We start from the raw sequence: 14,497 nt of genomic DNA, 5'->3' as shown, positions 1-14,497 counted from the left end.
GCCCAGCTGGGTTAAGAACAGCCCTCTCCAGGTGCTGGATCCCAGAGGCTGATGTTCCCTTGTGCTTGGCCAGCAGGCTAGCCACGAGGACACGCAACTCTTGCATTAGCTCTGGGGAACAGCTGCTAGGGTAAGTGCTAAACATGAGAAGGGTATGTTATAGCTCCCTGGCTCATTCAGCAGCCATCTGGGATGAGAGGTGGGGGCTGTCCACCCCTGGAGTCTACCCCCATCACAGCCCAGACTTTGGGCTTCAAAGAATTAATGAAATCCCTGAAGGAAACTGTTCTGAAATAATTTGCTTATGGAGTAAGGTTGCTGCTTTGAAGGAGGAGGGCTATTTCCCTGCTGAAATATGCTCTGAAGTCTTCCTCTACTGCATTCTTCACACACACATCACTGAGAAACATGCTCTAGAAAAGAATGTGACGCTCATGCAGAAAAGAAGAAAGAAACTGGTTTTATTCTCAGACACTGAAGTCTTGTTACGGCATCTAGCTGCATTCCCCCTGACTGGCTTTGCCTGCACAAGGATGGATTTTAACAGGGTAGGGCACCAGACACAGACCAGGAGACCATCACGGGAGGTAAGTAACCCTTTACAATGAGTCAGAGCACATGGCAAGTGTAACTCAAGATAGGGATTTTCCAGGGACCAGTCCACCCCTGCCAGGTGATCTTGTTTCCTCGAAAAGGCACTTCCAGGACTGGAGTTGGTATGGGAGAGATGGGGACAACATGAGAATGTACTGGGGGAGAGGGAGGGAGATGCTTCCCAATTTAACCCATTATGGTCATGATGGGGGGGTGGTTGGGTTGTTTTCAGTGTATCAGAAGAAGCAGCAAAGGCCTGGAGACTGGTGCAGGAGGCAAGGGGATGGGAAGGGGGAAGGCAAACTGGGTGAACTCATTCTGTCCATTCCTTCTTGATGGACAGGTTCCACTCCCAGGTGAGATGGTCGTGCTTGTCATCATCCGTGAAGAAGGATTTGTTGTGGTAGGTGCCTCGAGCCAGCATACCCTTAGGAGCCTCTTCAATAGGTGTCAGGAACTCGTACTCCTCTGGCCGTGGCCCATAGCTGCCAACCATGAACGTGGCTTTGTCCACTAGGAGAAAACAATCCACAGGGAATAAGCCCCTCACATGGGGAATGATGAGGGAGAGAGGAAGCCATGAGCAAAAGAGCAGAAAGGAGATGGAGGGGAAAGGAACAGCCCATGTCATCAAAGGAGAGCAAAATCAGTGGGAAAAGTGGGTTAGTGAAGCATAAGGACAGCTGGAAGGATAACACGGATGGATGGGCAGGTGAACAGGCAACTCAGTTTGTGCACTCTCACATGTATGTACTTGTCCTGGTTTGAGACAAATTTGGGAGAAAACTGAACATTCTGGCTGCTAGAAGGGTGCGAGTACACCCAGCATAGGGCTCAAGATCCACCTTGATTTCCCACTACTTCTCTCTACCGGTGAGGAGACACCAGTCAGGTGTGCTGGACAGGATGCTGAAGCCTAAGAGGGGGTTGCACAAAAAGGCATGTGGGGGGTGTGTGTGTGCAAAATGGGGCTTTCCTCTGCCTTGTCCAAGCAGAGCAGCACTGAGCAGAACCCATGGCCAAATACAGGGCCCTGCACACAATGGGAAGTTTCACAGAGCAGGTCTGAATTTTACCAAGGGCTTCTGAAGAGCTTTCAGAGGGTGGGAAGCTCCACACAGGCTGAGCCACTGCACAAGGGGTGGAGGGGAGGAGAAGAGCTCTGTATGGAGAGGTAACCTCTGGCAAGCACTGTCCAAGCAGTCTCTGTGGGCTCTGCTGCTGCAGAGAGGGGTGTAGCACACAGATCCCAGAGCTGGCTCATACTGAGTGTGCACGAAACAAGGAACCGCTGTCCTGGGTGAAGCAGGCACTCTGCTAAGAAGTCACCTCCCGAGTGTCAGCAGAGGCTGGGACTTGGGACCAAGAGAGGCTCTGTCCCAGCCCAGAGCTGCAGGAACCCTTGTTCCAGAAGAGGGAACGCACAGGTAGCAGCAGTGCTGTGCAGGGCATGCAGGGCTCTTACTCACCCTTCACCCCTGTCCGGTAGGTGTGCTGCACATATTTCAGTCCCGACACAATGTCCCTGTTTACCTGCAGGAAGTAACCAGAAGTGTCAAGAGAAGAGTTTTGGTTCTGTACCTGATGATTTTCCCCCTCCTTAGGGACAGACCCATCTTGGCTCCCTACAGGAGGGAGGCTCAGCACAGGGCACACTGAACAGGTCCCTAAAACAACTTCTCCATAGGTACCTGGAGACCTTTAGCATCCTTTGTGCATCTCCTGTACTTCCCTATCCCTTGCCCAACTTTGAAGCTGACTGGAGCACATCAGTAAGGTTCTCAAGACATGCTGATGAGGACAAAGAAAAGCAAAGCAGGGAGTTCCCACTTAATAACTTCCATACTGGAAACCATCCATGGATAACTACAGTCATCCCTTCAGCCCCAATGGGTGGGCAGCTTCCAGGTGCCCTCTAAGCTCCATGGGGAGCTGGCAAGTTTCTTTTCAGAAGACAGAAGGACAGTTCTCATAATCTTTTCTCAAATCTCCCATGGATAGCTTGGATGTATCCACTGCTGTTCCCCTCCAGCATACACTGCCTTCCCACGGTGTACACTATTCAATCTGAAAACAAGATGGACAGATCCTTTTACATTCCAGGACAGAATTCACACAGTATGAGCCCTTACCAGCCATGGAACTGAGGGATTAGAATAACCTGTCTGGCTTCAGGTGTCTCCAGTCAACAAGGCACAGATACAGGTGGAAATATTTCACAGCACAAAAGAGAGCTGGAGGTGTCTCAGGGGAGCAATGAGGGACATTATTCTCAGAGACAGCAAGCCTCAGAGAAAAAGGGAAACCTGCCCTACAGAACCCACAATATTAACACCTTCCTTCATCTGTCTCAGGAGAATTATCTTTCTTCCCTTTTGCCTTCTCTTCCAAGCCCAGTTTTGAAGCAAGAACTTGCAGTGCTGGATGCCACACTGCAGCATGGCCAAGCTTCATTTTCAGCTGTAAGCAGAAGAAATGGCTGACACACTGATTATTGGGAGTGAGGGAGAAATTAGCCCCTTCGGTACATCACAGCCTAAAGAATTCAGGTATCTTCAGCCAAATACTACAATATTCCATCTTTTTAATGTGTACATGAAGCCGAGTAATACTGACTGAATTAGTACTTCATGAATAGCCATTCTCTCTTCTCTTCTCTTCTCTTCTCTTCTCTTCTCTTCTCTTCTCTTCTCTTCTCTTCTCTTCTCTTCTCTTCTCTTCTCTTCTCTTCTCTTCTCTTCTCTTCTCTTCTCTTCTCTTCTCTTCTCTTCTCTCTTCTCTCTTCTCTTCTCTTCTCTCTTCTCTTCTCTTCTCTTCTCTTCTCTTCTCTTCTCTTCTCTTCTCTTCTCTTCTCTTCTCTTCTCTTCTCTCTCTCTCTCTTCTCTTCTCTTCTCTTCTCTTCTCTTCTCTTCTCTTCTCTTCTCTTCTCTTCTCTTCTCTTCTCTTCTCTTCTCTTCTCTTCTCTTCTCTTCTCTTCTCTTCTCTTCTCTTCTCTTCTCTTCTCTTCTCTTCTCTTCTCTTCTCTTCTCTTCTCTCTCTCTTCTCTTCTCCTCCGTGTTCATTTCCACTTAGTGTGAAGTAAAGATTTTCCAGTGGCTAAAAAGCAAAACCAAACTCAGCCAAAACTACCCATCTGGCTTTTAAACCACTCATTTATCAGTGTGAGCAAACAGAAACCAACTTCCTCCAAGGGGTGAGCAAGCAGAAGTGATTTCCTGGAAATACCTCATCCCTTGTTGGGTAGAACAACACCTGAAGCTAGGGGAACTTTGCAAGTGTTCAGCTTTTGGGCAGGCATTCTGCCTGGCTCTGGTTATTTGACAGACTGCCACTGACCGGCCTTAGAAACTATGAGAAGCAACTGGAAGGAAAACAACTCACTCTGAAATGGATCTTAACTCTGTATTCCACCCCTTCCTTTAATACGAAGGTCTCTTTCTTGAGTGCTTCGAGGTCACCTGCAAGAAGAGAATCAAGCTGTCAGCCAGAGATGTCAGGGTGAGGAGAGACCAGGCACAGGGGGGGATGACTGGGGTGGGGCTGCTGTCAGAGGTGAGCATCCCTTCAAAGGATGACGCCTACAGAATGGTGCGCAGACGTCCGTGTGAGATTGTGCTGTGTGACCAAATACTCAGAAATTCATGTGCTCACAGAAGATAATGCCTAAACACACACAGGTCTGAGCACATGTACACAAAGATGTTTATGCACAGACTCTAGTTGCGGAGCAGATGCAGGAGTGTGTGTGTGCTCCATCCATGCCCAGGCCTGGCTGGGTGAGAGGAGCACGTTCCACAGCTCCTGCCCAGCTTGGAAGGCTGCCTGGGCCCCACAGGGCTCTGTGTGGCTTTGGGTGAACAGGAAGCCTCTGCCTCTCCGGGCCCAGCTTCCTCTCTCTGCAGAAAAGGCCATATAAGGCTCTCTCCCCATGCCCCCAGGAGCCGGAACTGCAGTATTGCTCGATTCTGAAGTTTCAATACAGCCTGCTACCCAAAAGCATGCACATCTCTTGTGCTCATGAAGTGCCATTGAAAGGCAGCAAGAAGAGATGGCAAGAGAAACCCAGAAGCTCCTAGAGCAGTCTAGATGAAGGAAAAGACCGTCAAGATTTTCCTCTGTTACATCTCCTTCTTTTTTATTCATATATGTATATCTCAAAATAAGAAACAAGGCTAAGATGACTTCAGAGCTCATCTAAAACCCACTGTAGCATCCCAAGGACAAACTCTCTTTTAACTTGGAGCATGCCAGGGCCTTTGCTTGTTCCCCTCTTTGCTTGTTCCCATAGGCAGAGCCAGTGCCTACCTGTAAGGTCCATGGTGATGGGTCCTGGAGCAGAGTCACATACCAGAGTGAGTCGGGTCACCACCACATTGGGAGCTGTTGGGTCTGCAGGTAGGAAAAGTCAGGGGGAAGCTGTCAGCTTGCAAGATTAAATGCAATCAGGGGGGGATGACACTGAAGAAACGGGGATGCCTTGCCACATAGAAATTGCATTTCATGAAACACCCAGTAATGCCAGGCTTCTTTAGCACAATAGGACCACATGTCTACATGTCTATCCAGTCCTTCCACATGGATCCCTCCGGCCTCCATCACAATACCTAGAGGTGGTCTTTCCACCACAGAAAAGTTCCTTCTTAGGACCATTCTGAGCCCCAATACCACCTTTCAGCACAGGCAGACCCCTCCAAAACCCCCAAAAGTCCTCTGAGACCCACACGTCTCCCACCACAAGTCCTTTTCCGATGCCAGCACTCCCCAGTAATCTTCCCCTAACTCCTAACACTCAGAGCATCTTCCGTGCTTCCTTTATGTGCAACTTTCCACCTGCCCATCCCCAGTCCTCCAGCACAAGCAGTGCATGTCCCTGGTCAAACAAGGTCTCTCTTCTTTGAAGCAACAGCACATTGCTGCAGTGCATCTCCCCAGTCCCTCCCTATCAGTGTGCCCCAGCCTACCTACTACCACGGGTCCATCTCCCAGCAGGGACTTCTTGTACTTAGCGAGGCTTTCATCATCCTTGTCCAACTCCTGCAGCTCCTGCAGTGTTTTCTGGGGAGGCGGTTTGTAATTGAGTTTCCCATCCAGCTCATCATCATCATCCTCCACATGAGGCTCTTGCGTCTTCTCAGTCATGGTCACTTGGTCTGGGTGACAGAGGAGGGGGCAGGCAGTGAGATTGCTGTGGACTGGCAGCGTGGGCACTCACCGTGGGCACAGCGTGGCTCGGTGCCCCTGACAGGCAGACACCCACCCAGCGCCGAAGGCAGCGGATTCCTACAGGCAAATGGCGACGGCGATCGGCTGCAATCCAGACACTGCCGTGCTGATATTCTGGCTCCAACACAATCCCCCCCTACCCCCGCTCCTCTCTCCCTGCAGGCACCACGCGCACACGCAGCCCCACACCATTATTCGCTCCCAGGGAGGAGGTGCAGGAGCAGAGGCTGAGACCAGAGTGATTTACAGCCACTCTGCAGCACAGCTGTGGCCGGCTACCCTGCAATTACAAACCATCCTAGGAGGCTCGCTGGCTACCTCGCACAAAGAGCCGCTGCCACACACTGGAGCACAGAGAAACACGAATAAAGCCAAGGACAGATGTTTCGTTCACCCTCCCATGATGGGTTAAAAGCCACATTTCACAGAAAGATGGAATACCTGACAGCCACAAGTCAGCTGAGGCTCCCAAGGAAGCTCATAGTCTATCGGCTGGCATTCCGTGTGCTCCCACTAACAGCTCACTCCAGGCACCCACCAGGACTCCTTCCCACTGAGGAGGGAAGCGTGATGGGGAGCCCAGAAGAGGCAGGCACAGCCGTGCTCCAGGGGTGCCCCTGGGAGGGAGAGGCAGGAGAGCTGAGCCGCAGTCAGCAGGGCTGGGTCTCGCACCACGGAATGGCACAAGGGCAGCCAGACTGCTGGGCTGGCATCCCAAATGGGAGCCAGAGCAGGGAAACAGCAACCAATGGGCAGAGCATGGGATGAGGGAACAGGAGACAGGCAGGAGAGGTAAGCAATGCTGTGCCAGGTGCCCCTTAGTCAGCTGTCTGCCTCCAGGAGCCAGCCACATGGTCCTAGCCACCTTCCCACTCTCCTGAGAAAGGCTGAAAAACAGATCAGTGCCCTGGTACAGCGGCAGCTGTCACAAATGGCCAAGCCATTCCTTGTTCTTGGGCAGCAAGAGGATTTGGTCAAGCTACACAGAGCATTCAGTTCACTTCCACTTAGGCTTCTTTGAGACTGTCCCTACTAAAAAGTCCCCTTTTGCTTCCTTATTTGCAATTTTCCAAACAAATCATTTGTCTTTCTCTGCAACTGTGGCCTTAGCATTTGCCCCTGCTCCCAAAAGTTAAACTGGGAGCTAATGGGACAGTTTTTTCATTTATTAAAATATAAAAGAAACACCCAAAAAAAAAAAGAATAAAAAAAGAAAAAACAACTATTTAAGGTGAATCATCAAGTGGTGCCAGGCAATTCTGAGTAGTATGCAGACCTCTCAGAGCAATTCCAGTGCAGGGAAGAAAAATAATCAAGGAGTGGTACATTGGCACGTTGCAAAGGGACCGAAGAGAACTGACCAGCACACAAACAAGAAGATTCAGTCAGGTATTTTAATTGGAAATGGCCATTGCATGACAACTTTGCAATTTTGTGGTGAATGAGGAACTAGTACAGAATGGGCACATGGGAAATAAAAAGGAATCTCAACCCAAACAAACAGGAAAAAAACCAAGTCCCAGCAGCTGAATCACCCTGGCTCAGTTCATGCCCAGACCTAGGAGTGTGAAATACTCAAATACCATAGGAAAGGCCCTTGAGCTTGTCCTCAGGAGAAAGGAAACCAAAAGCTCCCTCCTGAAAGCAGCAATACACATGCCCCAGCACTCTGTGGCCCCAGCAGAGTCACCTTAGAAAGCCTCACAATCCCCTCAGTGCCATTCCACGCTCAGCACAGGAGGAGGCTGTGATTAGCCACGGCAGCCAGTGCCAAGTCTTGCCTTCCACTTGGGCTCCAGCTGCAGGTCTGAGCACTGACCCAAGCTCTCTCACAACACCAGGCTGCATCTGCCACCAATACAAGCACAGACCACGGGTGCCTGCCCGTCCCCATCCTCCCATGTCCACCTCCTGTAGTTTATCACAGGAGATGGAAAGAGGCATCTCTGCCCTCATGCAGAGAAAAGGCAGAGTCAGGACTGGACCAGCTGGCTGCTCCTCATCCCTCAGACCTTCCCTTTGCACCACACATGCCACAGAGACCGTCCCTGCCAGCCCAAGGGGGGGGCTCAATTGAGGGGGAATGCTGTTAGGTCCTGAAAACCTCCCAGAAAGGTGGACAGACAATCTGCCATGCCAACAGCAAGATCCTGCAGGGAACAGGACCAGCCAGACTGTCCGGGATGAACAACCTCTGGCTCCCAGGCGCCTCAGGATGGCACGGATCAGACCAAGTTCTGGCATTTTTCCCCAAGCCATGGACCTGACGCTGCCTTCCTGCCAAACTCCAGGGCAGGCTGTGACCAAGAGGAAAGCTCCCATCTCAGCAGCTCCTGCCCTTACTTGCTGGTGCCCTCTGCAAGCTGAGACACATTCCTGAGCTCAGGCACCACTGCTTCCCCAGAGACATCATGTTGCTGTCGGGGTTCCTGAGTTTCTGTGCCACTGCCCAGGCCAAGGGCTAATATGGAGCCCTCCATTCAGACCGAGAGCCTCACTAAATTGCGAAAATTAACCCTACATTGTTATATGCAAGGAGAAATCTGTGTGCTTGGTGTCTTGCCCTGCCACATTCTTCTTGCCTTTCTGCAGCTCCAGCCCACAGTCCTGCGTCACCTGCACCCCTGAGCACCCATGAAACAGCAGGGAGGGAGCAAGGGCAGGCTTAGGGAGAGAGATGGCTGCAGGAGGCAAAGACGGAATCACGCCTTGCCCAGAGGTGCGAGAGTCTCGCAGCTGGCTCTGCCTGTGCCGTGGACAGACAGCTGCCCTCGCACCTGCAGCAGGAGGGGGCAGTGACAAGGGGGAGGATAGGCACCTCCTCGCCCCCCCCATGCCTCCACGGGGCACAAAAAGGGCTGTCAGAGGGACAGCATTTTACTTGCCCTCCGTCTGCTCATCACTTCTCCAAACCACCCTCTGGCCGAGGGCTTAACTCCAGGAAGCGGGTTTAGCAGGGAGGAAGTAATTTTCGCGATGGGGGAGAAACACACCGCACTCAGCAGCGCCCCCAGCCCCGGCCTCCCCATCCCAAGCCCCGGGGTGCGGGGACAGAAGGGAGCCCATTGCCGGGGGAGCACCGGGCACCGGCCGCAGGGCTGCACCCGCCGCCAGCCCGCGACCTCCGGGGCTTCTTCCCTTCCTCTCCCTGCTCCTCCGCCCCATCGCAGCGCGGAGCCTGGCTTCCCCCTTAGCGCAGCCGGGGCTCTGCCTGCCTCCCCGGGCAGGAGCGGCGCCAGCCCCCGGAGCCAAGGCGCGGAGCTGCGCGGCGGCGGCGGGGAGCGAGCGGGGTGCGCCCGCCGCGCCGTCCGTGCCCCGCTGCCCCCGCCCGCCCCTCGCACTCACCGGCGGAGCGGCGCCGGCGGCCGGGGTCCTCCTCTGCTGTCAGCGCTCAGCCTCAGCTTTGGCAGTTGGAGCAGGAAGGAAGTTGGTGAAGAGAGGGGAAAAAAAAAAAAAAAATAACACTCACACGCAGCGAAAAAAAAAAAAAAAAGAGAGAGAGAGCCGCGGCGGCAGCAGCCCACCCGCAGAGGAAGCCCTGCGCGGCCCCGCATGCTGCGGCGCTCCGCCGCCTGCCCCGCTTTGTCTGCGCCCGCCCGGCGCCGCGCTGCGCTCCTTTTGCGCAGAGGTGCTCGGGGCTTTGTCTGCGGAGCTGAGCCCGGCCGGGAGCGCGGGAGTGCTCGCCGTGCGCGGCTTCGGGCTGCTGTGCCCGGGAGCGAGGGGGCGATGGCTTTGGGTTTCACCCCAGGCTTTTATTTTGTTTATTTTCCTGGTGTAATTATGGTCGATTTCAAAAAGTGGCGCTGATTTATACCGATTAAAATATGCGGAGAATCGGGTTGTGTATTCCTGCGTACGTGGGAAGATAAGCAGTATTGCAAATGGAGGTTCTTATGAACCTCATTTTTCCTGCTACCTGCTGCACTTAATCAGCTTATTGTTCCCAACTCCCAGCCCTTCTAACAGAAGCAGTTTCCAAGATCAGCTACCTCAGGAAGAAAAAGCTCTCATTTACCATGGTTGCTTAAATGATTGAAAAGATTTTACACCCCTTACTTTGTGAAGTATCAGCAGATTTCCTCTTTCTTTGCCCCTCATGGAGTGCCCACTTAGTTCATCACTCACATAAATCCTTCATGTACATAGTGCTCAGTGCCCAACAAATTAGATCATTGGTTTGCAAACAACAAATCTGGGCCTGCAATGACTGATAGACTGCTCTTAATGCATTTACAGCAGCAAAATAAGCCAAGCATATCTATTGCCAATGGGCTTACTTTCACTGTCCCAGATCCACATATCCATTAAAAGTGTTTATTGTACACAAATTTTTAAAGGCTGTAAACAACTGAGGGAAAGGGATCTTCTTCAGGGATTAACAGATCTCAGAAGAGGGGGGATTGATTTTTCCAGCCAGATATTGCTGTCATTTAGGTTATGGGTGGCACAATGATCCTTACCTCATGAATTTCAAGGGAAAAACAGAGCATATATCTGTCTGACAATGGATTCCCATTTATCAGGGGCTATAGCCTCAGAAACATTTCAAGCTTCCATTAATTAGTTTTACCGTCAAGAAAAAATATTTTATTCTCTGCCACTCCTTTTCACTGCAACACTAAGCCTTCCCTTGGGCCAACACAAGGGACCTGACTTGAATACAGTAGTTAGATGAGTTCAAATGGTACCAGGGAAAAACATGTAAGCAAATGTGTAAGTATACATTGCTGAGTTTTCAACCCAGATAGGTTTCTCCATCCTTGTTTAAAATGAACAAATGGGACTAAACCCTTATGCAAGCACCCGTGGCTGAGTGGGATGAGAATGAGGAAAGAACAGAGCAAATTCTTTCAACTACAGTGCCACTTTATGGCAGCTCATGTAAGCAGTCCTGGCCTGGGAAAGCTGTGGAGAGTTGGATGTGTTAACTATGGAAGGATTTGGGGAAGCCTCTTTGTCTTTCACAACAGCTTCTTGTCTTGGTTTCTTTGCTGTCTAAGTCTCTGATTTCAGTTTAGAAACTGAATGCAGTTTAGCTGGGAGGAGGTGTGGGTTGAGGTTACTGTTCACTCGTGGCTTGGTTTGAAATTGCCTTGGTTTTAGCCACTATGCACAGTGCAACTGTAAGTAGTGTTATTGCAATCATTCTTGCTGAAGAATAGTTGAGATTAGCTTGGTCTCCTTTGTGGGCTTCTTTTGAGTTAAACACCAGACTGCACTTGCCTCTGCGTAGCTATTTACACGCTATTTCTAAACACATGTGTGCATAAATTAAGATCAGTTTCTCCACAAATATGCATAAAGGTATAGGGATGTGTAGCTGTGTGCCACCATATGGATGTGCATTCAACCTACATGGCTTCATCTGCCTAGCATGCAGGGGAAACAGATTTTACTCCTAAATTAGAAATTAGTCAGCATGCAATCATGGGGACATCATGTAATTGCTCTGTGCCTCCTCTTCCTGTTCATAAGCAGTGTGAGAAGGAGCTGTAGACATTGGAATCACACCATGCCAAGCAGATGGGAACTTAGGCATGATCCTTTGGGTCAGCATCTCCAGCATCCTGCTGGGGAACCACGTCACTGCTCTGCTGGAAGGAAGGAAAGGTTTGAACCACAGTGGAGCAGGACACCACTGAAAGCAAATCTCTGCCACCAAGTATTTCATCTTTGACAAACTGATGCCATGCCATGAAGATCGTCTGTTGGCAGACATTGCCCAACCCCAGCCAGTTCTTTTGTCTGTGACAGAAGGAGGCAGGGACAGCAGCTAAAGTGTACCTGCTTTATTGCAAAAAACATGGTAAAATTTCAAATATGTTTTTAGCTGGAAAATAATATTTTTTTACTTAAAATATTATGATTAGGTCTTATTCAATTTTACCCCACTGATAACAGCCGATTGTATAATTAGTACACCACAATAATAGGTATGATCAACCTCTAGTGTCTAAGTTTATTTCCAAAAGTTTATGCAAAATTTTAAATGCATATCCTTCAACTACACAGCCTGTACTCCCAACAGGCATATATGTCTGTAGCACCCTATTGGAAACAATAAACCTTGATTTTTTTAAAAACAGTAAGGTTAAAAAAATTAGGCTTTTTTTTTTTTCCTGTTTGAATTTGGATTGCTGCCATTAAGTATCCAGTATTTCTACATTTGAACTTTTTGCAGTGGTGGTGTATTGCAGCTTTGTGCTGCTAAATGTCATCTCCATCTTCTGTGGAACAGGTTGCTTGCTGCATTTGAGGGGCAGAACTACTTTATGACCTTTAGAAGTGACTAATCCAGAAAAATTTCACCTGTTAGAATCTCTTATTTTCACCTACTTGTAATTCCCAAAACTGTCTAATTTGGAGCTGAAATTTCCCAGGCTGGAAGCTCTGAGGGGAAAAATAAAGAGAAATTTTAGTCCAGGTAGGGAATCCATGTTTGTAATTTTAAGAGCTTCAACAGAGCAATATCTTTAATACTGCTCTTGTAAAGTGATTTGTTTTGGAACTACTAATTTGCATTTTCACTGAAGTCAGTCCATAGTTACTAACTTTGATTTCTCTCTAGTGAATAATATTGCTGAATGCTGTCACTGTCATGAGTTTTGCCTCCTCCTCAAGCTTTTTACAGTCCCAGGAAGGCTGCAGGTGACATGCTGGGAAGACAACCTCACAGTTCAGCAAATTCCCGTCAGCAGGTGCAGCGAGGTGTCAGTTTTGGCCGTGGGTGTCCCCTAGATGGTGTCCCCAGGTGGTGTCCCTCTCTACATGCAGAAATCCTCTTCCCTGCAGGGATGGGAGGAGGTAATCCAGTCCTGAGGCAGTCACGAGGGGATGGGAACGGGCAAGGTGACAGGTCCAGGAGCTCAGACATGAGCTTTCCCTGCCTTGTGGGGGAGCACCCACTGCCCACGAGGTGCCACCCAACTCTGGTAATCCCAGCACTGCCTTTTCTGACTCTCAGTTAAGTGGGATAAACAGGGTGATACAGCCAATCAAGCATGAATTCATCTCCTCTGAATAAAACACAGGCACAAATTGCCCCAGGATGGGCTTTAGAAGTCAGCATGGTCAGGTTGATCCTGCTGTGCCTAGGAGAGGTGGTGCCTACTTTCTTCTTAACTGGTGCTACTCACCCCTTCTGAAGTGCTGCAGGCCTTGGGGTGGGAAGGGAAGAAAGGGGTGGAGGCTAGATAAAATGCCAGGCAAGGGAGCCAGTATTCAGCATGGAGAGCAAGGAGAGAGAAGGGGCTTTGGGATGCCGGCACAAAGCCCCTGGTAAGGGTTTAACTGGGTTTTCCAGCCCCAAGTCCCATGAGAAACCTTTCAAACCACCTAGCCACTGGACTTGAGGGCTCTCAGCCAGATGAAGAGCTGACCCCTGAAGACATGAGTGTGTGCTCCATCTCTCCAGCTCCTCCAGAAGTGATCTTTGAAAGATGGAGAGATTGGAGATTTAATGCTTGTCTAAGCAGCTTTCAGGCTTGTTAAAGTGCTAATCCCATAACCCCCGTCACAAGCCTGAAGGTGTGCAAAGATTTCACATGTCACTTCACAATCCCCTGAGGAAGCAAGGGAAACAGGAAGACAGAGGAAGGAAAAGGATTTTGTGGGGTATGAGAGGGTAGGGGCAAAACAGAGCCAGTTTCATTCAGAGTCTAGCCTGAGGAAGGCTGAGGATGGACAGAGCTGCTCAGTGAGGAGAGAGAGGGAGAGCCAAGTTGGTGGGAGGGGGTGAGTGAGAGGATGAGGGTTGGTGAAGGGAAGATGGTGCTTGTCATGGGGAAGTGGGGGTGTCTTCTCTGCATCCCCTGCACGCCAGAGCCTAGCATGCAGGAAAGCAGCTTTTGCTCTGCATCCCTCACTTGGTGCCCTGGCAGAAGTCAGTGTTCTGCAGGTGAAGAAGTCACCCACCAGAGCTGGATTTAAAAGGGGACTGGATTATTTTAGGACCTCTCAGAAAACAGGTGGTTATGTAAGGTCAAATCTCAGCAAGTGTAATCAAATCTCAGTTCTAAGCTGATCACCAAGCAGGGTGTTAGGAGTTATTTATTCAAGCATTCCTCCCTGTGTTGTGACTTTCTTCTGAAACAGCCAGAGCTGAAGCTGGGACTAAATTAGGAGAGCTGTGGCATCCTCTCCTCCTCTGCTGACCTTGGGAAATCTCCCTTGCCAGCTGCACCCTGACATTCCTGTGCTAAACAGTACTCTCAACAAGGAACTTGATGGCATGCCAGAATTTATGGCCTCTAGTCAGGTTGTGTCCAGCCTCTGGCTAGCTCTTAGGTTCCTTACATACCCTGCAGCTCAGGGCATGCTGCTTGCAGCTGTATAGCATCTCTCAAAGCCATGAGACAATAATTACCGGCCTCTCTGTGGCAATGTTTTTCCTTTATTGCACTTGTGCTGTTCACATATTATTGCTCTCGCAGCCCTGCCTCCACAAACCCCCACAGTGTTATTATGGTGGATTCTCGTGCAAGAACTGCTGTGAGAATTGCTGTTCCTCCCACTCCTTCTTTTTCTTTTATATTGCAGACTTCAGTGTATAAAGGAGAAAAACAAACGTGGTGTTCAACAGAGGAGCCAGTGGCTATTGAAGTTCTCAGTAAATATTATCCAGTTTTATATATTCACAGAAGATTAACAAGCAATGAATGTGCAACATTTGCACATGATG

At 49.9% G+C, this 14,497-nt stretch overlaps 1 protein-coding gene across 1 annotated transcript; it reads right to left on the bottom strand.

Moving 5' to 3' along the window:
* Window positions 1-444: 444 nt before the first annotated feature.
* On the bottom strand, window positions 445-9,521 carry ARHGDIB (Rho GDP dissociation inhibitor beta). Its single transcript, XM_084205710.1, has 6 exons — window positions 9,163-9,521; window positions 5,556-5,744; window positions 4,900-4,983; window positions 3,976-4,052; window positions 2,064-2,127; window positions 445-1,107 (listed from the first exon to the last, which is right to left on the bottom strand). The coding sequence occupies exons 2-6, from the start codon at window positions 5,731-5,733 to the stop codon at window positions 908-910; spliced, it is 603 nt and encodes a 200-aa protein (XP_084061836.1). The 5' UTR covers window positions 5,734-5,744; window positions 9,163-9,521; the 3' UTR covers window positions 445-907.
* Between the last annotated feature and the right edge of the window lie 4,976 nt (window positions 9,522-14,497).

The sequence above is a fragment of the Fringilla coelebs genome (assembly GCF_963513975.1).
Source record: "Fringilla coelebs genome assembly, chromosome: 5".
NCBI classification, from domain to species: domain Eukaryota; kingdom Metazoa; phylum Chordata; class Aves; order Passeriformes; family Fringillidae; genus Fringilla; species Fringilla coelebs.
The sequence above is the reverse complement of the archived record's forward strand: the minus strand, read 5'-3'. Positions and strand labels throughout refer to the sequence as shown.